General features: G+C 36.7%; 3 protein-coding genes across 5 annotated transcripts; 2 read left to right on the top strand and 1 right to left on the bottom strand.

The window, feature by feature from the left end:
• The first annotated feature begins 3,601 nt into the window (after nucleotides 1-3,601).
• On the top strand, nucleotides 3,602-10,192 carry LOC124457375 (m7GpppN-mRNA hydrolase-like). Of its 3 annotated transcripts, none has more exons than XM_047007639.1 (9): nucleotides 3,602-3,712; nucleotides 3,844-3,992; nucleotides 5,484-5,611; nucleotides 6,037-6,135; nucleotides 7,380-7,460; nucleotides 7,626-7,697; nucleotides 8,420-8,532; nucleotides 9,182-9,420; nucleotides 9,627-10,192. In XM_047007639.1, exons 1-9 carry the CDS (start codon nucleotides 3,621-3,623, stop codon nucleotides 10,016-10,018), a joined length of 1,365 nt encoding a protein of 454 aa, XP_046863595.1. In that variant the 5' UTR covers nucleotides 3,602-3,620; the 3' UTR covers nucleotides 10,019-10,192. The 3 variants fall into 3 exon arrangements, with proteins under 3 accessions (XP_046863595.1, XP_046863602.1, XP_046863609.1); XM_047007653.1 differs by having other exon boundaries at nucleotides 3,635-3,755; XM_047007646.1 differs by lacking the exon at nucleotides 7,380-7,460.
• Nucleotides 10,193-12,962: 2,770 nt separating this feature from the next.
• On the top strand, nucleotides 12,963-17,367 carry LOC124456784 (immediate early response 3-interacting protein 1-like). The gene is made up of 3 exons (XM_047007128.1): nucleotides 12,963-13,084; nucleotides 13,230-13,340; nucleotides 17,168-17,367. Exons 1-3 carry the CDS (start codon nucleotides 12,991-12,993, stop codon nucleotides 17,221-17,223), a joined length of 261 nt encoding a protein of 86 aa, XP_046863084.1. The 5' UTR covers nucleotides 12,963-12,990; the 3' UTR covers nucleotides 17,224-17,367.
• LOC124456772 (mitochondrial glycine transporter-like) lies at nucleotides 17,301-22,862 on the bottom strand. Its single transcript, XM_047007123.1, has 10 exons — nucleotides 22,713-22,862; nucleotides 22,508-22,617; nucleotides 22,351-22,420; nucleotides 21,823-21,893; nucleotides 21,639-21,741; nucleotides 20,487-20,556; nucleotides 20,077-20,175; nucleotides 19,819-19,982; nucleotides 19,448-19,540; nucleotides 17,301-18,102 (listed from the first exon to the last, which is right to left on the bottom strand). The coding sequence occupies exons 1-10, from the start codon at nucleotides 22,731-22,733 to the stop codon at nucleotides 18,076-18,078; spliced, it is 828 nt and encodes a 275-aa protein (XP_046863079.1). The 5' UTR covers nucleotides 22,734-22,862; the 3' UTR covers nucleotides 17,301-18,075.
• Nucleotides 22,863-24,714: the final 1,852 nt, after the last annotated feature.

Below are 24,714 nucleotides of genomic sequence, written 5' to 3' on the forward strand. Positions count from 1 at the left end.
GAACGATCAACGTAATAATATATTACGAAACTTTTGAAAAAATCTCATGACTGCGAATTGGATGTTTATTGATTCAGACTGACCTCAAAAAAGTTGTTAACTTCTAAATTAATTTTTACGTAAAATATTTTCGGAAATATTACAGATCAAACGCACCCTGGAATAATACTTTCAACAGCAGAAATTATATCTTAAATTATGCGTTGTTAGTTTTTTTGCGAAGTATGGCATGTATAAAAAATTGCGCAGTTACCAAAAAGTATATCGCAATATAAACTGAAATAATTTCCACTGATGTATTCCTGCGTTCCAGTCCTCCAGTGCTCGCTGTTTTTCCCCAAATCTGTATCATCTGTATTTGAGCCGTTATAATTTTTGAAGTACGCATTTCGCCAATTCACAAGCTGTTAAATAACTGAAGACGACAAATGTCGTCAAAATCACCCCGCTCGTGTTACCACCCTCGATAATTGTGACACACATAAAAGAGTAAATCGGGTGAGGGAAATGCACGTTGCCTACGCTTGTAACCAAGGATACTTTACTACACAGTGATACAATAGTAATATTAATAAGTTGACTGTTTATATTGAAGCCAAGCTGGCCGAGATAGCCCGTTAAGTGAGATCTCCCTACGTCAGGGCATTGGGGGCAAGTGCCCCCCCCTTTTTGCAACAGGGAAAATGTGCCCTTTTTCATGGTATAGAAATGCCCTTGTTTTAGGTAAAATTGGACTGAAGAAGTTTTTCTTAGATACAAGTAGCCCCGAGAGTAGAACAAAGTCTGTCGGCATCATGCGAAATCAGCTATAGCTTAGTTTTTGATTTTGATTACCCAGATGGATCAAAAATCGCGTTTGTCGATTGAGGTTGTCTTCGTTTGTCAACTGTTACTTGCATAAATGCCTTGAAGACAAACTTGCAGCGTCAACGAGACAACTTCTCTTTGTTTTACGACCAAGTAGTTGCTTCAAGCAAGGCTATCAACTTTGCAGGCGATCCAACACAACCAAGACCGAAGAAAGTTCCGTGACGACTTTAACACGGAGATGGCGAGCAACGCCCACCGTGCCCAGTATGTTGATGCAATTGATGCGTGCTTGGCTTCATTACTGGAGCGCTTCGATCAAAAAGCATATTCTGTATTGATGAACATCGAAACCGTGCTCATTAATGCAGCAAACGGGCGTAAGTTTGAGTTGAATGATGAAGTTGAACACCTTTACGAAAATGACTTCGACTTTGACCAGCTGAAGGCGGAGTTAAAGCTTCTTGAAGGAATGATCTCGCAGCGACTTTCAGAAGTAAAGAAGGTGACATCAATTGACACCATAACATCAATATTCTGAACCGAAGAAAATAACTCATCGCAGATTGTCATGGTAATGTCTAATGTTGTCCGACTCTTGCAGATTTACCTTCTTGCTCCAATGAGCGCAGCCTCTGGAGAACGATCTTTTTCATGCCAGCGGCTTGTCAAGACACATCTCAGGAGCCATTGGCAGCACGCTACAATAATCTTATTGCTATTCATGTAAACAAGGCCAAACCTGACGAACTGGACTTACGTTTAATAGCTAAGGACTTTGTTCTGAAAAACGAACGTAGGGTTAGATTTTTTGGGAAATTTTAATGAGATCGCATTACTTAATAAAATTGTTCATGTAGTCATCTTAGTTCAATTTGTTAGCACGCACGCCGAGCAGTAGAGAATACGCATAGCATTCTAAGAATGTCTACCAATATTTTGCAGACTTTGAAACTTAATCATGATTCATGCAACAATATTACTTCATGAAACATGAAGTAATATACTAAAACAGTAAGCTGCAAACTCACATGCCCTTTTCGGTCAGTGCCCCCACTTTGAGATATTTCCGCTGCCCCTGCCCTACGTAGTAGGTATTATATTAAAAAAATCTCTTTGCATTTATATGGCGACACGGGGAATGGTTCAAGAGTGAACTTTGCTGCGATACAAAGATGATGGAGCATTTGATTGATAATCTGTCTGATTATAAGTAGAAGATGCTTTATAAAAATCTTTATTTCGACCGCGAAAAACGTCTCGGCAAGCCAGATGAACGTCATATAAACACATCAAAAATTCATCTCGCTTACCGGTCTATCCCAGAGCCATGTATTTTCAAACGAGTTTGGATACGTGTTTATTCCAAAGCCATCATCAGAGAATGTATATAATATATTAATCCTAACACGGTTTTAATATGCACATAAAAAACATGTGACTTGGACGAGATTTGAACTCGCACCTTCGGGATACTAGTCCGCCGCTCTACCTGTTGAGCTACCAAGTGGGCTAGTATCCCGAAGGTGCGAGTTCAAATCTCGTCCAAGTCACGTGTTTTACATGTGCATATTAAAACCGTGTTAGGATTAATATATTATATGGATAGGTGTTGTTCTCCACATTTTGCATTATGATCATTGTGATTGGGTAGATATGGTCACATGGGCATCCAGCCGCTATTTTTGTTCCAAAAGCGCAAATTATAACCATTTCTTACATAGAAAATAAATTATAAAAAAATGCGTGCAATGATTTTATGTTGCGTTGTAATAGTACCAGTCAAAACGATGAATAATAGAAAGATACGCGCTCCCTTGTGGCAAAACAGTATTAATGGCGTATACGTAAATTACATCCACTGCATTAAATAAATTCTTTTCTATCATGACATCTATAAACAACTGAATTCTAAATGTAGGGATCGCTGTCTATTCATCAATAAGAAAACTCAACAGAAATTTGTCTTTCCACCATTTAATGCTTTCTATTTACTGGCTTTTGGAACAAAAATGGCGGACGCAAAGGCAATTTTACTTCCGATTCTGGGCTATCCCGCTAGTTGGCCAGCCCGGTTCCATATAAACAGCTCCTAACCTTGTTGCGAGTAATGTTTTTAGTGAAACACCTTAATCGTGTTTTTCATTTCTCAACTTTATAAGCATATCGTGTAAAATAGTATCTGTAAACCTTCTACTCACTGTCCTCCTAAATGCCATGAGCAGCAAACGTCCAAGCCAATCACAGAGTCCCGGGCCTGTGACAGGTATAGCCAGTTTTAAAGGTGAAAGGTCTACTTATTTTGTCCTTTGGTCTTCTTTCCTCAACATGCCATTGAATGATTATTGATGAAAATGTTAAAAACAGTTTTGCTAACAACAATCCGATTTTGCGACGTTCTTTTGTCCCCACACACACACACACACTTTTCAAACCTTTCCGCGGCCCCTGTCAAGATGTCTTGTTTTTTCGGAATGTGTTTTTTACTATATTGAGTTTACAAGATAATGTTTTTTGGAGTGTGTCTTATCATTTGTTTTTTGAAATTGTCGGCTGGAAAAGGACTGTTTTATAACTTTTACATGATATGCGTATTCATTTGAGAAATGAAAAACATGATTTAGATGTTTCACGAAAAACAACACTAGCAATAAATATAGTCAACTATTATTATTGCTATTATTGCTATTATATTTCTGAATAGCGAGTGTGTGGCATTATTAAATTGACAGTGATACAACATTTACATATCGATCGTGTAACACGTTTCACGCGTAGTTTGCGTGACAAGGTTTTGTTGGAAATGTGACAAGATGGCGACCAAAACATTGCGAGAAAGCAGTTTCATCGATCCAACTGTCGTTTATACGTCTATACCTGACGCAATTCTGGAGGATTTATGCAGGTATATGATTAAAAAAGTCCTTGAAGTGCTAAAGGAGAATCAAGTAATTTCTGAAACGTTTGTTTTTGCCTGTTTTGATATCTGTCAAAAATGTTATAGTTTTTGATTACAATCATTTCTCATTTTTTCAGCCGCTTTCTCATAAACTTGCCTTCGGAAGATAAGGATGACATGGTTCGTGTTTTCTTTCAAATTGAACAAGCTCATTGGTATTACATCGACTTCTACTGCCAAGAACAAAATTTACCATCGTATGGATTAAAAGAATTCTCTAAAATAAGTATCCTCTATCTTGCTTGAAAGGCCTGTATGTGTGGTTCTGTCACTGTGGTTAGTTTGATTCACAATGTATGGTGCCATGTTTGTGAGCCTGTATGTGTGGTTCTGTCACTGTGGTTAGTTTGATTCACAATGTATGGTGCCGTGTTTGTGGGCTTGTATGTGTGGTTCTGTCACTGTGGTTAGTTTGGTTCACAATGTATGGTGCCGTGTTTGTAGGCCTGTATGTGTGGTTCTATCACTGTGGTTAGTTTGGTTCACAATGTATGGTGCCATGTTTGTAGGCCTGTATGTGTGGTTCTGTCACTGTGGTTAGTTTGGTTCACAATGTATGGTGCCATGTTTGTAGGCCTGTATGTGTGGTTCTATCACTGTGGTTAGTTTGGTTCACAATGTATGGTGCCATGTTTATAGGCCTGTATGTGTGGTTCTGTCACTGTGGTTAGTTTGGCTCACAATGTATGGTGCCATGTTTGTAGGCCTGTATGTGTGGTTCTGTCACTGTGGTTAGTTTGGCTCACAATGTATGGTGCCATGTTTGTAGGCCTGTATGTGTGGTTCTGTCACTGTGGTTAGTTTGGTTCACAATGTATGGTGCCGTGTTTGTAGGCCTGTATGTGTGGTTCTATCACTGTGGTTAGTTTGGTTCACAATGTATGGTGCCATGTTTGTAGGCCTGTATGTGTGGTTCTGTCACTGTGGTTAGTTTGGTTCACAATGTATGGTGCCATGTTTATAGGCCTGTATGTGTGGTTCTGTCACTGTGGTTAGTTTGGCTCACAATGTATGGTGCCATGTTTGTAGGTCTGTATGTGTGGTTCTGTCACTGTGGTTAGTTTGGCTCACAATGTATGGTGCCGTGTGCCTGTATGTGTGGTTCTGTCACTGTGGTTAGTTTGGTTCACAATGTATGGTGCCGTGTTTGTAGGCCTGTATGTGTGGTTCTGTATCACTGTATGGTTAGTTTAGTTTGGTTCACAATGTATGGTGCCATGTTTGTAGGCCTGTATGTGTGGTTCTGTCACTGTGGTTAGTTTGGCTCACAATGTATGGTGCCATGTTTGTAGGTCTGTATGTGTGGTTCTGTCACTGTGGTTAGTTTGGCTCACAATGTATGGTGCCGTTTGTAGGCCTGTATGTGTGGTTCTGTCACTGTGGTTAGTTTGGTTCACAATGTATGGTGCCGTGTGTAGGCCTGTATGTGTGGTTCTATCACTGTGGTTAGTTTGGTTCACAATGTATGGTGCCATGTTTGTAGGCCTGTATGTGTGGTTCTGTCACTGTGGTTAGTTTGGTTCACAAAGTATGGTGCCGTGTTTGTTTAGGTTTAAGTGAGTACTGATCTGCACCATATTATACCTAAATATGTTTGTTTGTAATATGTTCAATTGAAAGCAATCCTCTATACTATGTTATATTGTAGTTTAAGTGAAAGCACTGTTTTATCCTGCCTGTTTTGGAGCATCTTCAGTCTTTCCTTAACGTCTGGCATTCTTTGAGAAATTTCCTTTTCTCAACAAGAGCAATCAAACCATCGATAAACTAATGAACACATGGAAAAAATACAAGTTCAGTGTCCCTGTTTATGGAGCCATTTTGTTGAATTCGGAACTGGACAAGGTCAGAGAATTGGCTTTTTTTCCACAAACAAAACATGAAATGCATCCCCACTTAGTTCCAATGTCTTAAACTAACTTGGATAAATTATGAAAGACATGATGGCCACCAGCATTAGCATATCAGACAGGCTTAGAGGGGATTGAAGGGTACCCCTAATACCAGACTTTTTTGGCAGACTAGTCCGGTAAGGCGATATCTTTGTTTGTTTGAACAAAAGTGAATGAAGTCATTGAACATTGAACATGTTGTGACTACCCCTCCCCACTGAAAAGAAAAATCAACCTTAGACTCATGTTAAAACTAAAGTATAAATCTTATTTGAAATGCAATATGTTCTTTTGCTATGTCATTTCAATTATATCAAACATCCCCTCATAACACCACAACAAGTTTCGATGAAATTGGATTTTTCCTTTTCTTTTCAGTGTGTCCTAGTTCAAGCCTTTACAAACAAACCAACTTGGGGTTTTCCTCGTGGCAAATTGAATAAAGAGGAATCTGCTTATGAATGCTCTATAAGAGAGGTGATGTATTAAGTTTTTCTATTCCCTATGACATCAGAAAAGCCTAAGGAATTTGCTATTCCTCTTGAGCAAAATGAGGAATTTTCGTTTTTGATTTCTCACAAAATTATTTGGATGGGATGACGAAATATTTGGCTAGTTTAGTGATATGTCTCTCTGTGATTGTTACTTGCTACAAATGAAACAATTTCATATTTTTGGAGAGTTTTCATAAACCTGATGCATGCGCAGTTTTACTCTTGCTGTGTGCGTGTTTTATTCAATCCTTCTCAGATAATCCAGAATCTCTTAATAGTCTTTGTGATCCAATCCAGAAACCTGCAATCCATGTTACTGAATCAAGAATCCAATGAGTTTAATCCAAAAGCGTCTAGGATTATCCAATTGCAAAACCAGCCCTTTATTTTTATAGTGCAAATATTTGTGTATTCAATCACTGGAAACGCAAAGAATGGAAATAATTTTGTAAAGTGATGAATAATAATTTGATGAAAAATTTGCCTTGTAGGAGGTAAAGGCCCGTTCACACGATCCGATTTTCCGACTTTTGGTTTCTTGTTCATTAGGTCCGATAGTTTCGATGATATTTTTATTCGTTTAGATATTTATAGTCTCGAAACCAGCCATTTATGTTATCGAGTATATTCGTCGATATATTTGCGTATTTTTCTACTTGAAATCAAGTCTTTTTCAAATCTAATTTCTCGCGTTAGCTCAAATTTGGGAAGTATAGAGAGTTAAAGGCTTGAAACTAGTCGGCTTCCTTTGATGTTGTCGAATGAAAATAGAGTAAGTTCTATTTCCATTCGATTTTTGAGACTGTCGGAGGCTCACTTTATACGTGTTAACACGATCCGCTTTTTGGGATCCGACAATATCGGATACGACAAATCGGATCCTGTGAACGGGCCTTTAAAAGATGGGGCAAGAATTGGCCTAGCCAGACCGCAATTTCGTTCTGGAGGAATGAATAATACTAATGATTAGCATGAAGAAATTGCTGACTGGCTACGCTACTGGGGTAGGAATTGCCGCTGGGGGTATCTTGCATTGGCTATCAAGTGTAGACACTTCAAAATGGACTCTTCTAAACTGAAACGTTTTGGCATCTGAGTTCACGTAGCAATTTCTTCCTATAGTTATCATGTCAAAACATTGAAACATGTTTTTAACATTTCTGGTCCAACATGACTGACGCCATTATTCCAATGTGCGCCAACGTCTTCCTATTCATCCATTTAAAGGTTTTGGAAGAAACGGGTTTTAACATCCAACCGTTTGCGAACAAAGACGATTATATCGAGAGTTCTCTTCACGATCACCTGGTAATGGATCTTGTCATTTGAATCGTAATTTTTTTTGTATTTCACGGGATCTTTGATATTTGATACAGTGAAGTATTAGCTTTCGGGGTTCCCGTTATTTTTTTTTGCGAATAAATAAGTATTTTCCTTGATATTTGATATTTTTTTATATTATGTACAATTTAGGTGCGTTTATACATCGTTCAAAACGTTCCCATTGATACAGAATTCAAGACAAGAACACGAGGAGAAATAAAGGTTTTGATTATGATTATTGTATGTTTAGCTTTTTATATTTAATTGTTTGAACCTGGGAGTATCATTATATGTTTGTATTTGGGAGCCACTTTCTCTCTTGTTTTGTAAGAAATTGGTTCTGAAAAGTTTTTCCGAGGCGGAGTTTTTCTGAGAATGACTGTTGGTGTTGATGTTGAATGCTGAGGCGGATCAATGCTCAATTATCGGGAGGGGTTTGCAGATTTTTCAAGGGGGGTGCATGGTTATCCTAGCTAAAGTTTGCAAATTTTCAAGTTATTGTGAAGGTGTACAGAACCTTGCGTGATGAAGGTGTTTTTCCTTTCTAAGAAATCTTTGTATGTTTTTTCTTAACGAATGCAGCGTTTGGTAATTTATTTCAATTTAACTGTTTCAATGAAAATCGTGTGTGGTAATATTCAGTTGCAAATGGTGGAAGTATAAAATATGTAATTGCTTTGTAAACAATTACATATGTTGTAACTGTACAATTTCATTGCCTCTAATACTGTTGTATTAATCGTCCACATTACGTAATACCATTTCAGAATTTGTCTTGGGTGAGGGGAGGGTGCGTACCCGTTTTGATTGACGCTTGATCGGCTTCGACATCCATAGCGTTGGACCTTGTGAATGACCACCGCTAAGGTAGTCGTATCAACACCAACGCCATGGTTTTTGTTGTCATTGATGAATCAATTTTGGTTTGTTTTACCTTTCATTAGGATATTCAATGGTTTAACATCAAAGATCTACCAGTTCATAAGAAAGATTCGCGAATGAAGGATACGATTGGTCTTAGTGCTAATAATTTTTTCATGGTGACACCGTTTATGAAGTAAGAATCGATCAAATTGTATTTGGTTTTAAGAACTCGCAACATTCACATGGTTTTGCACTACGCATGCGTCAAAGCGACTTTTTACAGAAATGATTCGCCTAGTGGGGACTTCTTGATTCTTACCAAACAAAACATAGATATTTGACGTTGAGTGCGTTTTAGTGTTTCAAACTTTTTTGTCATCCACGGCTCGTAAGAAGTTTTCAAAACTTTCTACTACAAATTTCTCACAACGAAAGTCAACAATGAAATCTCACATGTGGTAATATATTACGTCAATCTTGTTTTATTTTTTGCGTTGCTAGTGACATTCACGCGTGCAATAATAGAGAAAGATTTTGATTGGTTCAATGATTTCGTGCAAGTCACGCGCGATATGTGAAATGTCGCGACATGACAGAAACAACGCATTTTTCAACTCATGATATCTTCGGCAACTGAAGCGATTACACTTAATTAAAACTTTATTTTTTTGTTCGAATTCATTCGCGAAATTGATTTCCGAAGTCTTCCTGTTGCATTAACTGTGATGCATAGGAGGTTCTAGAAGATTTTGCACATTTATTTTTTTATACAATTTAATGAAAATGTCTCAAAGTTTTTATACGGGAAATATTTCTCAAGCATGTTCCCTGTTCAACGATAGAGAATTGAAAAAATGGATAAGCGAGAAACGATCAATGGTCTCCCTTGAAGAAGAGACAAGGAATTCGCATCCACAAGCTCAACTTCAACGTTTGCTACAGTCGGAAGAGGCCCGCTTGAGTATCGAAAACACACGTGTCAATGAAGAAAGACGCAAAGAAGAAGCACAAAAGAAATTCCTTCACCAAATGGCCGTATATCATCCGTTATCACCGATCGAAAATCGCAAGTCAGTCAAAGGTAAGCGGCTTTTGTCATTATTTTTTCATTGTTCGACAGTGCAATCACCCAAATGGCGCGGGATCTTAGTTGTCCCAAAAATTCGACAAAAAACATTTTCCAAAAACTGGGCAAAGTATATTTTCCAAAACAGTCTTTCAAAAGTAGGGCGAAAGTGTACATATTTTGATGGTAAACATACATTTACACGTTTTCATGGATTTCAGCTGGTTTTGGTAAAACGGCGCGCAAACAGGCTAAATTTCCATCGGAACATCCAGATACAAGACAGACAAGTGGTCCAGTGTCTTTCAAAATACTGAAAAGATCGGAAACAGGTCGTCGCAACAGCCCGGACGGCAGGCGAGATCTATCGAGGTCGTCGTTGAGTCCTTCGGCAATCCAGGAATCACAACTCAGTCACACAAGAACTTTATCACCTTCGAAGAATTCAGCGTTCACGCGTGTTTCGCGCACGAAAAACGCGCGACCTTCGAGACAAAACAATTTGCTTTTTTCTAAAAGCTCTGCAATCTTTAAGGGCTTCAGGATTGCTCCTTCGGCATGGCTAAATTTTCGATTTGATAAAAAGCTGTTTTTTGAAGCTTTGAAAAATTAATCGTCGCGACTCTTCGTATCAATTTTTATAAATAATGGTATGTTTTTAAACTAGCATAAAAATAAGTCAGCCATGATTTTAGATACTGTACATTTTGATTGTAGATACGTTTTTTTTAATTTTCTCATTATATTTTTATAACAGTTTTTTCAATAGAAACTTATTCTTTGATAATTCTTTTTTCCCATTTTGAAAAGTGTGATACCTCCGAAAAGCTTTAACCTACGTTTTCCTAAGCCTAATCAATCTTTGTTTGTTTTGACTTTTAAGACAATTTGAGATTGTTTGTTATTAAACTTTCTTCCTTACCTTTAATTCCTTCGAATTACTCCATCTCTCGCAATTGGAGATGATTAAAATCATGACGTCATAGGGCCCCGGAAGGATATTTTTACCCTTGCATCCACAATATCTCACGGCGGCCACAGCCCCGTCTTTGAATAATTTAATGGAGATAGAATTTATGCTATTTTTTGCTATTAACGACAACGCATTAATTAAAAAAAACTTTATTTTCCACGGGTCCAACAAAATATCAAGGAAATTGTGTATTAATTCAGTTCGGTAAAAGTTCATTTGGAACATTTGAAACTATTTTAATATGAAAGTTGTAATCATTTAAATGAAAAAAGTTTTGCGCCGCAGAAGTGTCCTAACTGCTTGCACTTCCCGCAAAGATGTTGTGGGTGTTTTATGCTCGGATCGCCAACGTCCAAACCTTCTGGTTTTTCCAGCGGTCTTCTTGTTGTTGCAAAAACGTTGGCGCCACAGTTTTGACATTCCTGTCCGGCGTTTGCCCAGCTGTGTGCACTCATCCAAGACCGGCCACATTCCTGGCAATGGTATTCTCCAAAACACCTTTTGTCCTGAGATTTAGACTGAAAAAGAACCGACAAAAGAATATCTTTAATTTGAGTGACAATCGTACAGCGTAGTGAGGAACCCATTCTACGTGCGTCATAAAATATCAACAACATAACGCATGCGCTGATTGTCTGTAGCTGAGTTTGCATCAGCCTGTGCAAACCGATCTCAGCTCAATCAAAGAGAATTTGCAAATCAATCATGAATATATGTTCGAAGAAAAATTAAAATATTTGTTTTTATTCAATCTGTATTGCATTGCTGTTATTTTATAAAGGAAATAAGAGATGTTTTTCTTGTGTGCTCAGGCTCATGCTTTGGTCTTAAACTTTGGTCTCGTGTTTGTACTGATCTACTCTCGAGTTTTCCAAACGGTCTCCTCGGCTTGCACAACCCTTTGCAAACACAGTAAATGTCTATTACTTATTAACTTCTGTTACATTGTACTAAGTATTTTGCTTGAAATGTTCAAACTATACCGCATTTTTTTCTAAAGAACCGACTTCTTCAACAGATGTTGATCATCGGATTATTCGCCACTAGTGTTTAGTGTTTTCATCATTGATGTAATTTCCAAATCCCAAGTCCTTTTATACTCCAGTCTATGGCTTCTCTCGGGATTATTCGACTATTTAAAACTTGTGTATAATTAATCATCTCCTCTTTACCGAACGCGACACATGAATTTCAGTGTTTTTCGGAAGACGTGTCAATTGAATATCTGCGCCCCTACTCAAGTTACAGAAAGCACAGAACTTTCTAAGAAAATAAATCTTTTCGAAGAATAGAGGAAGTCTTCCTATGTCAGCTTGTAACCGAAAGTAGATACAAAAATGATTTTTTCGAAGAAAATTTAATGATTTCGTTCATGTTTAATTGTTAACGAACATTCTTGCTGCATTTTATTGCCGACTGCAAAATAAAGTTAACTTTCTTCTCGAAAAAAAATTCCTCTCAAGCTTTGTTCATATTATGCTGTTAATATTGAGGCATTTGCCCGAGAACAATTAAACGTGAGTATGACAATGTAGTTCTGTTACTCTACCTTGTTGTACGGCGTTTGTTTTCGTCGGGTGTAATTTTTCACCTTCATTATTGCTTGTTATAGCTTGTATGGTATCTGCTCGTCCAGAGTGTGACTGTAACTAGCATTAGCTATTACGCAAACCTGCTTTATAACCATGCAGTAATTTGATATCGAAATTTTAGACCTAAAATAATTCGCTCCTGTGCCGGGTTTTCTGATTGGCCTTTTCGAGGCCAAATTACTCGAATTTGGCTTCTTTTTTTACTTGCTTAGCCTCGAAAAACATTGGCTTTTCTTTCCTATTTTAGTCTCATTGATATAATGGAATCAATTGCACGAGAAATGACGAAACAGAGAAACATGCTATTACTGTTCGGATCGTAAACTTTATTATTTAAATAACGCAGTTTGAACATAATTACAAAATTTGAACTAATTTCATAAAAGATAAACACGTAAAACAGCGAAAAGGTATTTATTCTGTCGCTAGTGCCAGGCTCTTTGCTGCTGCCGAATGGAGGCGTCTTATGATCACTGCATATGATATGCACATTATTGTTTTTTTAATAGTGTGTATTCTGCATAGTTATTACCTCGTGAATTCGGCTACTTTTTATAAAGTTTGGCCTGATTTTATACGGTGTTTGGCTCCGAGCATGCGCTGAAACCTGTGAATCCAGCTCCATGGCATTCATCAGCCGTGGTCTGCTGTTGAAACTCGAGTCCTTATATACTCCGGTTACTCAGGAGTAAGAAAGGAATATTATTTCAGATTTATTAAGAAAAACCCCATAGTTATGGGCTGCCAATGCTATTACGTGCATAGTTAATTGTACGTCGCTTTCTTTATTGGTCGCGAGAAAATGAAGAATCTAAATACCGAACTTCTATTTGAATGTGTTTGCATATTAAAGATTGACATTAAAAACGAGCCTCAGAAGAATCAGTGAGAAGACTAGTGGTTATCTTCTACACATTCACTTACGAATAAAAATTCAACTTCGTACCCAGGCTTTGTCAATAAGGTTGTTCCTGTTTGGTGGAATAAGGACCTGGGAACGAAAGTACCAATATTTCCAACATGGCGGTGACGTTGTATGCTTTTCTTGAAGCGATGTTGCTTCTCGTTAACGCAGTTGCCATTCTAAACGAGGAAAGATTCTTATCAAAAGTAAGTTGAAAACCTCTCTTGTCTATATTTCTTCCCTATTCAATTGCTCTGTTTCAAGCAGTCATACAAGCTATATTTATAAAAATCCGAATAGCGACTAATCGAATTTATGAATCAATGAACATATTGTTTGTTATCTCGTTTTGAAGTTGGCTGGGCCCGTGACCAGATAAACCAGTCTCAAGGATTCGGTCATGAAGAAAAGGGAATCAAACAACAGATAGCAAATTTAGTGCATGCCGTGAGAACTGTTATGAGAGGTAAGTGAAAGGCTGAGAGCAAAATGCCATTAATACTAATTGGTTCTTCTGCTTTTTGTTTCACTTACAGCTTTACTCCCAGACTGTCGTAGGGTTCGCAGCTCCGACTCTATTCCACCAAAAATTCATAATCTTTATCATGTCTAGTGTTGATCTTTTCTCAATTATATGATTTTCTCTATAAGTTTGAAAATTTGTAATCCAGGCATTGAATATATAAAAGATAAAACGTTTCTCCGGATTTTTTAAATGATTTTTTATTGAGCTTTCGACTCGTTGCTTCGAGCCTTCATCAGAATGAAAAATATTATTTACACGTGCTTTTTAGCTTGGAGACGTTTAGAGCGTCTGTAGGAAGTGAAGCTGCTCCAATGTTGATGACTCTTTACGTGCGAATAATTCCCATTTTCTTGTTCTTCTGAGAATATCTATCCCATATGTCGATTTTATAAGTTTGAAAATTTGTAATCCAGGCATTGAATATATAAAAGATAAAACGTTTCTCCGGATTTTTAAATGATTTTTATTGAGCTTTCGACTCGTTGCTTCGAGCCTTCATCAGAATGAAAAATATTTATTTACACGTGCTTTTTAGCTTGGAGACGTTTAGAGCGTCTGTAGGAAGTGAAGCTGCTCCAATGTTGATGACTCTTTACGTGCGAATAATTCCCATTTTCTTGTTCTTCTGAGAATATCTATCCCATATGTCGATTTTATAAGTTTGAAAATTTGTAATCCAGGCATTGAATATATAAAAGATAAAACGTTTCTCCGGATTTTTTAAATGATTTTTTATTGAGCTTTCGACTCGTTGCTTCGAGCCTTCATCAGAATGAAAAATATTATTTACACGTGCTTTTTAGCTTGGAGACGTTTAGAGCGTCTGTAGGAAGTGAAGCTGCTCCAATGTTGATGACTCTTTACGTGCGAATAATTCCCATTTTCTTGTTCTTCTGAGAATATCTATCCCATATGTCGATTTTATAAGTTTGAAAATTTGTAATCCAGGCATTGAATATATAAAAGATAAAACGTTTCTCCGGATTTTTTAAATGATTTTTTATTGAGCTTTCGACTCGTTGCTTCGAGCCTTCATCAGAATGAAAAATATTATTTACACGTGCTTTTTAGCTTGGAGACGTTTAGAGCGTCTGTAGGAAGTGAAGCTGCTCCAATGTTGATTTTCTCTATGGATCCATTCCATCTGACCATCTCTACCTTGGTCTGCCTGTCCTTGGTTCCCTCTATCTTCAGCTCCATAATATTTTAATTGTTTATCCTTGGTTTCATGTTTATTTTAAATCAAAACCTGCTTTGCTTCTCCTTATATTTTTCACTGAAACCATCAAAATGTGCAACAGCAGATTTTCCACTGACGAAATTCATTGAACTATAAATTACATTGCAAGTGTACAGCTTGTGGTTTGATTACATTATTCAAGTTAGTTTTCCATCCAAAATGAATTGAAATTTCATAAGATGAATGTTGAAAGTGGGTTTCTCTATAGACCATAGAAAAGACCAACATAGTCACTTGTGATACCCAGGGAGAATGCGGTCGTGTGCTGCATCCCTTACTCAAACGCTTGGTTAAGCAGACTATATTTGCTTGGGTAAACAGCTCATGCTCGGATTATTTTTCTAATACACATTACACATTTAATAAATACGACAAGTTTTTTTTAAAATTCGTAAACATGTTTCAACATCTCATGATGCAATCTTCAGTATAATATAGAATATTATGTATGTATAAATAAATATGTATTGTAGGAATATGATACAGTGATTGTTTATACAATTATGAGTTGATTATATATTAATATCACAACGAAATAGTGGTTAGAATTAATGATGAGTGCATTTACAGACTTAATATAGTGTTAAAACGAAAAACTTAGTTTTGTTAATGTGAAGTTTTTCTTTGATTTTGAGTGCGAATGTAGTATGTGCAGTGTCGATGATTTTAAAGCAAGAGGGTGAATAGTTAGTTTTGCATGAAGGTGATTTTAAAAGGTGTCAAAAGATATGTAAGTTTTTGTCAGTTGTGGTTTGTTCCCTGATTCTGGTGGATAAGTGACGGGAAGTTTCGCCAATATATCGGGAATTACATCCCGCACAATCGAATTGGTACACCACCATAGATTTAATGGAATCAGGGATAGGATCTTTGAATGAGAAGTAGTTTTTGATTTTAAAGGAATTGAAAATTAGTCGGATGTTAATGTCAGTGCAGAAGCGTTTGATGATGTTTGTAAGTCTGCGTTGTGTGTGTCGTGAATGATGTCCGATGTACGGTAGTTTGAAGTAAAGAGTTTTTATGGACTGTTCGTTGTTGTTGGTCGTGATGGTTATATCGGATGTTTTAATGTTTGCTTTGCAGTTAGTATTAGTTTAGTCATGGAGATATCGTTTGACGGTTTTGTTGATGAAGTGTAGTGGGAAAGAGTTGCGTAATAAAATAGATGTGATGTTCTTTAGGTCTTGTTGAAAGCCATTGTCGGTGTTGTTAATTTTGTATGCTCTGTCTATAAGTGTGCGTATTAATCCAGTCTTGTATGAAAGAGGTGTAAAACTGAAGTAGTCTGTCAATAGTCCTGTGTAGGTTGGTTTACGATAAGTTCACGTTTTATAGGTGTTATGTGATCTTGTTAATAAAATGTCTATAAAACGTAGTTGGTTTTGTCTTTCAGTTTCGAAAAAAAATTTAACGTTTGCGTGTTGTTTGTTGACGTAACTAAAAAAGTGCTGGCGGTAGAATAATTGTTTTGTATCGTTGTAGTTAGTAATACAGTTTTGTTCATGTGAGCCCATAAAGATGTTTGCAAGTATAGGTGCTAGGGGAGAACCCATTGCAGCACCGTCAGTCTGGTCGTAAAATTTTCCATCAAATAAAAAATGTGTTTGTGCCGTTGCTATTAAAAACAGTTGTTTTAGGTCTGTCTTGTTCATGGTGAACTTAGGGTTGTCGGTGAAAATAGCGTCAATGGCTAGATCAATCGTTTCAGTAAGCGGTATGTTAGTGAATAGGCTTTCAACATAGTAGGAGATTAAGAATTTGTGACAAGAAGCGGATGAGTTGAAAGATGAGAGTTCGTCGAGGAAAGTGAAAGAATCTTTAGTGGAGTGGTCATCTGGTATGAGTGGTGTTAGTATGGAACTGAGATACTTAGCTATAGATTGTAATTGTAAGAGTATTTCGATGAGAATATTGGTCGTAGTGGATGCGGTTGTTCTGCTTCACGTTTCTTGTGTAACTTGAGTGAGACATAAAAACGGGATGGTTGAGAGCCTTTAGGGACAATGTCATTTTATACTTGGTTGTCAATTGAACCCTTCTTTCTTAGTTTTCTTGGCAGTCGTTGTAATTTAGCTTCTCTGGATAGTGTAGGATTTTCTTCAAGCGGTTTGAACTTTACCGTTTTTTTTTATTACTCGAAGACGGTATGTTTGACGATCTAAGATGACAACGCCAATTTTTTTTCATACGAATCTGGTTTCCGCGTGGCAAATCTCTCGCTATTATTCTGCCATTGCCTTTGTCAGGTTTCAGAATAATAAGATTGGGATTGTTACGAATGTTTTTAAGGATCTGATTTCTCTGATAATTTGTGACTAACTTAGCTATTTACTTCAAAAACTGTGTTAAGAGATCCAGTTTGTTGTTGCCATAACCATGAACGTTTCTCGGCTATTTTTTATTCTACATACAACGATCTCGTGGAAAAGACAATTTTACACGTGGTTAGCTTGATTGGCACCTAATATCTGTGTTAGTTTAGGGTTTTTCTCTTAAATACTGACTTATATAATTTTTTTCGTTATAGTGCCGCTTATTTTTCTCAATGGCTTAGCGATAGTATTGGAATTGTTATTGGGATGAAGTCTAGTCAATGAAATGAACAGTAATGTACACGAATAGAAATGAACGGCTCTATTGGAAAAAATAATATGACTTCGTTTTGTACAGAAAGAACTTTAATAATTGTAATGATACATCAAAGAGAATCGTATGTACAAGGATGTAGCTTGTTCGCGTTCCGAGATTTAGAATTTAAAAAATCAAATTACCAAATAGTAATTTTATTAAATTACCGTAGAGTCTAGAAAGTAGCTCTCCTGAATGAATGCAGCCTCCCCCTGAAAGTAACCTTCCCCTCCTGAAAGCAGCCTTGCCCTTCTGAAAGTAGCCTTGCCCTCCTGAAAGTAGCCTCCTCCTCCTCCTGAAAGTAGCCTCACCCTCCTGAAAGTAGCCTCCCTCTCCTAGAGGTAGCCTCCCACTCCTAGAGGTAGGCTCCCCTCCTTGATCTAGGCTCCCCTTTCTAGAAGTAGGCTCTCCCTCCTAGAGGTAGGCTCCCCTTCTTGAGGTAGGCTCCCCCTCCTAGAGGTTGGCTCCCCCTCGAAAGTAGCCACTTTTTCAATAACTAAAGAATGGGAAAAGTAACCGCCGTCTTTGTGGAATTTTTAATAGCTTCACAAAATATATACTTTTTATCCAAATAAAACGTTCATGTACATTTGCGTCAACTAGCTACCACAAATTTTTACCAGACTAGACCGTTTCTTCATGGATTATGAGTTGACCATTGGAGTTAACCGATGGTGATTTCAAAGTAACCCCTTGAGGCTACTGATCTCGCACTGAACATTCCAGACTCTACGGTATTGTTTCAAGTTAAAACAATCAAAACATTTAGTGCAGTGTTCATGCAAAGACTTTTCCCCCAAACAGTTTTTATTTGATTCCAACGACCGACATTATCTAAAGGAAATAAAAAAGAGTAAAGACTCGTTTACGACTCATATGCTTTTGGTTAAAGGGGCGAAAAGTGAAACGAAAATTTTTCTATTTGAAGTATGTTTTCATTGAAGAGAACCCTAAAAATAGACAACATGCATTATTACGTCACTTATTAGTCACGCACTTGAAAACATTGCAATATGGCCACCTAGCCAAAGAGATCGTCCAGGTTGGTGTAGTCCTGAGAAGGACTGTTTTTTTTGTTGTTGATTGACGTTTCGACAACCTTAGCGGTAGTCATCTTCAGAGTCAAATGACTAAATTCATTTGACTCTGAAGATGACTACCGCTAAGGTTGTCGAAACGTCAGTCAACAACAACAAAAACAGTCCTTCTCAGGACTTTATTAACCTGGACGATCATCATTTACAAACATGTAACGATAACTCCCGGGTTCAAACCATTTATTTTAGCAAAAGAGAGTTTACTGCTGTTCTTAGTCACGTTTCTGAGGCATAAAGTACGACTGAAGGCCCTAGTTCTTTCGAAAACTTTTGCCCGGGTCTTCAGGAAACTTCTAGCTCAGAAAGTCGCGGCGAATCTAAGATAGACGATTCGATATTTGATCTTTAAATCGATTGCCAACTATTGTTCCGAAAGCCACAAAACCTTCTCAACCAAAACCTCGTCCAACTGAAAGCAAGAATTAGGACGCCTTTTGCTGGAATTACGAAACGCTTGAAACCAAGCAGATTGCTTTCTCAAGTAAACTCTCAATGCAATTGCAATGTTTTCATTTGCGTAACTGCTGAGTGACCTAATAATGCAAATTGTGTATTACTGTGGACTTTCTAAAACAGTTTATTTGTATCACTTTTCGTTATCGAGATGTTGAAGTTTTTGTTATGTCCGGTTTATACGGCTAGTGACGTCATATTGCATCTTATAAAATATACAAAATAAAACACGTGCGGTGATTGGTGTAAAGCTGTGTTTGCGTTAGCATTTGCAAACACATAATGCACTCTTATTTTTTAAATTAAACGCTGCAAATTTATAAATATCCCGGTGGGTGTTACTTATCAGCAAATTATTCCTGATTATTCCTTTTATCTTTATGCAATGTGACGTCACGTTCTGTATAAATCGGACATCACACAAAGCTTCAATATCTTGAGAATGCAAAGAGACGTGACTAAACTGTTTTAGAAAGAACAATTTCATTTTAAGAGTTCTTCTCAATGAAAATGTTCGCAATTTAAACAAGAAACATTTTCGTTATACAGGCCCTTTGCCAGGTGAATTTAGAATTATGACATTGTATTATTACAATCCTTGATCATAGTGAATTTCATGTGAAACTGACCTTCTCATATATTGTCCAAGTCGTGGCTGCCATTAATGTTCGTCTTGTTGCACGTGGTGCAAAACCTTTAAAGAATCCTTGAATCCCGTTTTCCTACGACAAAAAGAAACTTGTAACCAACAACACTCACCTCATCACTTCGTTTATATTTATAAAATAACAACAACACAACGCGTGCGCAGATTGGGCTATAGCCGAGTTTGCATTAGCCTGTGAAAACCGATCTAATCTCGATAAATTAAATCAATCGAAGAGATTCTCGAGTTTCGGTCTCGGGTTTGCACTGATCCGCTTTCGAGTTCTCCTCGGTTTGCATAAGCCTGTGCAAACACAGTAAACATCTTTTATTTCTTAAATACAAGTGTTCGTACATAGAAAACACTTTGAACCATCTCAAGATTGCTGTAAGGTCCCGTGCTTGCTTGTATCGATGTTTTTACAACATCGGCAGGGTGCGTTAGTAGAGAAGCAAGAAGACCAGATAATAGTCCACACATTGATACTGCAAGAGAATTGACTTCTTCTGTACCAAGGCCTGTGAGAGGAAATGAAAAATATTTCACTTGTTGTCACGGTAGAATTGGCGTTATCCGACGCGTTATACGTAGATTGAGGTTTACTCATCTTACTTTGTTTCACTATGTCTTTAATTTGACCATAAAACATTAGGTATATCCCTGAGAATGGTGCATCGCGTAATATTGTTGAAAAACTTCCCCTGTATAGACCTTAAACATTTAGAAAAACAACATTGTTTATGCTAATTCCAGTTGGAAGGTCGTTTTGTTACTTTTTTGCAATATGACTAAGAGGTTGGCCTGCGGACAGGCTGCCCACAAAAACAGCATAGAGAATTCTAAGTTCAGAGCTGTGCTTAAAGTTCAGAGCTGTGCTTAAAGTTGAGAGCTGTGCTTGAAGTTCAAAGCTGTGCTTAAAGTTCAAAGCTGTGCTTAAAGTTCAAAGCTGTGCTTAAAGTTCAAAGCTGTGCTTAAAGTTCAAAGCTGTGCTTAAAGTTCAAAGCTGTGCTTAAAGTACGAACCGTTAAATCCTTCTGTTGACCAAATTTCTTTCAAAGCACCTAGAACTGTTTTGTATTTATAGCATCCACTCTGAAACAAAAATATCATATACTGTTTTGTAGTATTTTTCCACATGTGATATAACCATACATGGATATTTTAATAAATTTCACAAAACCAAATTGTTTATGGCTATGTTCAAAATTATTTGTTGGGCTCTAATATTTATATTGAAAGTCTGTTTCCCGTCTGGCACTTCATTGGCAGCAATATTGATAAATGATATAACCATATATGGATATGACAATCTGTACTGGCTACCATGCACCATTAAGGCACCCCCCTGATTTGAATTGAAATGCAATTACTTCAGGGTGAGCTACAGACAAGGGCAATTGAAAAAACAATACAACAGCTCATTTTTGGATTAGCTTTACATTTCAATAGTCATAAAACATTTTAAATACATGACAAATTTCTTTAGAGCAAACATGTCTCAGCATACTTTATGCCATTTTAAGTGCTAAGTGAATCAGCTAAGGAAACCTTTCCTTCACATTTCTGGGCCAAGTCGTGAATAAAAGAAACATTAATGGAAATGTTATTAAAATTAACTAATTTAAAACTGACATTTAAAATTCAGTGGTCAGCCATCATGACTTAATTATTTTGACCAAGAGTCAAATGCTGTATGTATATGATTCCTCTTTTTTCCAGCTATTAAGAGGGATACACCGCGATAGCCAAATAGCAGCTCAGTTTCATTTGAAAACACTTTAAAAACATTGGTAATGGTTAAAAATGTCTAAAGTAGATAATTTCACCAACTGCTTTGTCATTTAATGTAAATGTAGCAAAGAATGAGCTGCTGTAATTTATTTCACCTAATGCCTGATAAGCCCTGAGGTGTTTATAAATTTCACCCTTAAAATGGCTAACTATCATGTGAACAAATAGTTGGCCATTGTTGTACACTGGCAGTCAAACAGAAATGCCATAAGATATGTGTAACAATGTTGGATAGCAATTTTGGATGGTGTAACCTACATACATCTAATGTTTTAGCATTTTGTCTCATTGTTACACTATTAGACTATCTTTATTGCTAGTGAGCAGTTCATTTTGACTGCCTATATGTATGATCAATGCTACTTCCTCAACTTGTACCATACCTCAAAACGAATCTTGATAATATTGGCTGGCATTAGGCACAATGCTGCAACACTTCGCGCTGTTGCACCTGAAGTGAACCATATGAAACTGCTGTGATTTTTTCTACATACATAAAACAGTCATCAATTGTTTACCACCTTGCTTTTCTAAATCCCATAGATATATTATAAGCTTAAATGTCACCTTAGTCCAGCATCCATCACATGCAAACAGCCATAGTATATTCCAACTCCAGGAACGGTCCGATACAGGGACTATTGTTGACAATTTAAAAATTTCGCATTGAATATCAAAGTAGACTTATGTGCTGGTCAATGTAAACCCCTCTACCCTCTGTCTCTAAAATTGCTCAAATACGATATAAAATTGTGTATTCCTTAGTGTTTCTTTCATTCTAATAGCAGAAAAAGGCCAGTCAAATTTTTTGCATTCTATAAGGTCAACACAAGACATATGGCTGTATTCTAAAGCTTGTTAAACTTGTGGAACAAAGAAAGCATGCTTTCTCACTAATCGTATGCAAACTCGTTTCTCTATGAATGAAAAGAGTTTTGCGAAAGTATTTCAAGCAAAGCAATCAGTTGAGTTAGAATACTGTCACTGAATGACAGGGGGGAGCTTCAAAGCTCATCCGACCTACGTAATCTTGTAAAAAGGCATGTATGGTCACATTGGAACTGGTGGGTTATTGTTTGGCTTTTGTAGACTTACTGGAATCACTCCCTTCCATAATCCTCGTACTTTATCCGTTTTCCAAACATTTACAAGTGATTGCCATAACCTTTCATGAAAAGAAAAACTATTTTAGCCGGATAATAAGTATGCCTCATCCCCCCCCCCCTTTCATTGGGAATGTTTGTTCATTTACCCATGCCCTTTGTTGATTTGTATCCTTGTCTTAACGAGATCCAATGGCTGAAAAAGTAATGTTGAAGTTGCACCACAAAACGATCCACAAACTATCGCCGTTTTCAAATTCTGTATGTTGAAATATAACGTTAGATAATCACGAGTGACGTGATGATTTTGGGTCGTTTTGGTTCGGCATAAGAAAACATAATATTCCCTGAGACCTTAGCTTTCTTTTCGCTCATGTTTTGTCGCGTTTAGTTCAATAGTCGCGCAGTTTTTCGACGAAACCTTCCGTCCATGTTTACATTTCTATTTTTTCAATTTTCCTCATGGCACAACCATGGGTAGTAATTACATCATTGCTGTTGACCTTACGTCATAAGATGAATAATCAAGTATTTCAAAAACCCATCACATCCTTGACCGGACGAGAATTTTATTTCACAAAGTACAATAAAAAGAGAATATATACCTAAAAATATATCTTGTAAACTCAAATTTAAGTTATAATCAAGATTCAATTGAAACTGTAATGTTTAGGTTTTTATTTCAAATCTTCCAGGTATTTATAGTGGGTTAATAAAATAAGACGCACGCAGTGGGGTAACGAAGGTACTTCAAAAACCATGACCAGCCGACAATTTAAAGAAGTATAATATAAAACAAATTCCGAAGAAGCAAGACATCTTGAGATTGCAAAATATGAATCAAAACAAGACGAGAAGTAAACTGTAAATTTTCGACTTTATTTCAAAGTCATCCTCAGAATGATTCTGTCTGAGGATGACTTTGAAATAAAGTCGAAAATTTACAGTTTACTTCTCGTTTTGTTGATTCATATTTTGCAATCTCAAGATGTCTTGCTTCTTCGAAGGTACTTCAGGTTCTAAATTTCTTAAAAGAAATTTAAATCCCCAATCATTGAGAGACCTAACTATCTTATGGCGCGCCAAGATGGACAATATTACCAAAATCGAAAATATTTACAACGAAACACATTATCGTATGTCGAAAATAATATACTGGCAACTTTTTCAATATTTGTAAAACGAAACGCAAAAATATAAAAGAAAACGAAAATTCGTTTACCATAATTTATATATACACAACGAAATTTATTTTTCAAGTTATGAAAGTTATTTTTATAAAACGAAACTCATTTATATAAAACGAAATTGACATTCATAAAACGACATTTTCTTCGAACAAACGACATTTTTTACCGCTTTTTTGCGGCCATTATTTTGTAGCCTGCAAAGAGCCATCCACCAGAGCCCTCTATAGTATAAGAGTTGGGACAAACGGTCTGGGGCGAGCGCGGAGCCGCCATTTTGGTTCCTACTTGCAAAGTGAAACTATAATAATACTATTGGAAATTGGGTTTATATGCAAAAGAAGAAAGCAATTTAAGCTTATTCCATGGTAGTATCAAATATATTAGGAATAATAGCAAGCTCTTTGCGTTTTTTTAACGATTTGCGGCAGACCTGATTTAATTTCATTGGTTTGAGCTTCGTTTGCGGTTTACTAGTTCTTGCTTCAAATTGATCGTGACCCATTGTAAGAAGTATTTTTCGTACGTGAACGTGTTTTCTCGGCTTATGTTCCGACTCTGTAACAAGTTTTCAAGATCTTTAAGCTTGGTGGCAAGCGGCAATGTTGTCCTGGCTTCAGTGTTATCAAATACTTGGACAAGACTTTGTTCGAAACTTTGAATCATAGTAATCATGCAGATTTGGTCCGGAGAGATTTGTGTTCAAGATTTGTAACAATTTAATGGTAGTGAGTGATTTATGCCCCAATTTAAGCCAAGCATGATATTTTTTATTCTGAAAGATCACAAAATTTTCTTGCTCAGCAGAAAATGACAGACTTTTTTACTTTTTAGTTATTGAAATATGCAATGATTTGACCAAGATGCATTTGACCTTAAACGTTTTATTCCTGTATATGAAGTTATTTCGCCTTTATCACTTTATAAAGTTTATTTCTAATAAAGTTTGTTAGGGATTCTGCTGAAAATTTTGGTGAAGCATTTCTTTAAAATGAATATATTATTTCTATAATATGAAACATTTCTGTTGTTGTTTGTTTGCTATAAATGCTACTGTTTGTAGTCTTTTATACAGCATATGAGTCTGATCCAATCTTTAATTTAGCAGAGTTAAATTTATTGGTTGAGGAATGACAAAACTTCTATATGTGTTTAATGATCAAACAGGG

Source organism: Xenia sp. Carnegie-2017, unplaced genomic scaffold (genome assembly GCF_021976095.1).
Source record: "Xenia sp. Carnegie-2017 unplaced genomic scaffold, XeniaSp_v1 HiC_scaffold_13, whole genome shotgun sequence".
NCBI classification, from domain to species: domain Eukaryota; kingdom Metazoa; phylum Cnidaria; class Anthozoa; order Malacalcyonacea; family Xeniidae; genus Xenia; species Xenia sp. Carnegie-2017.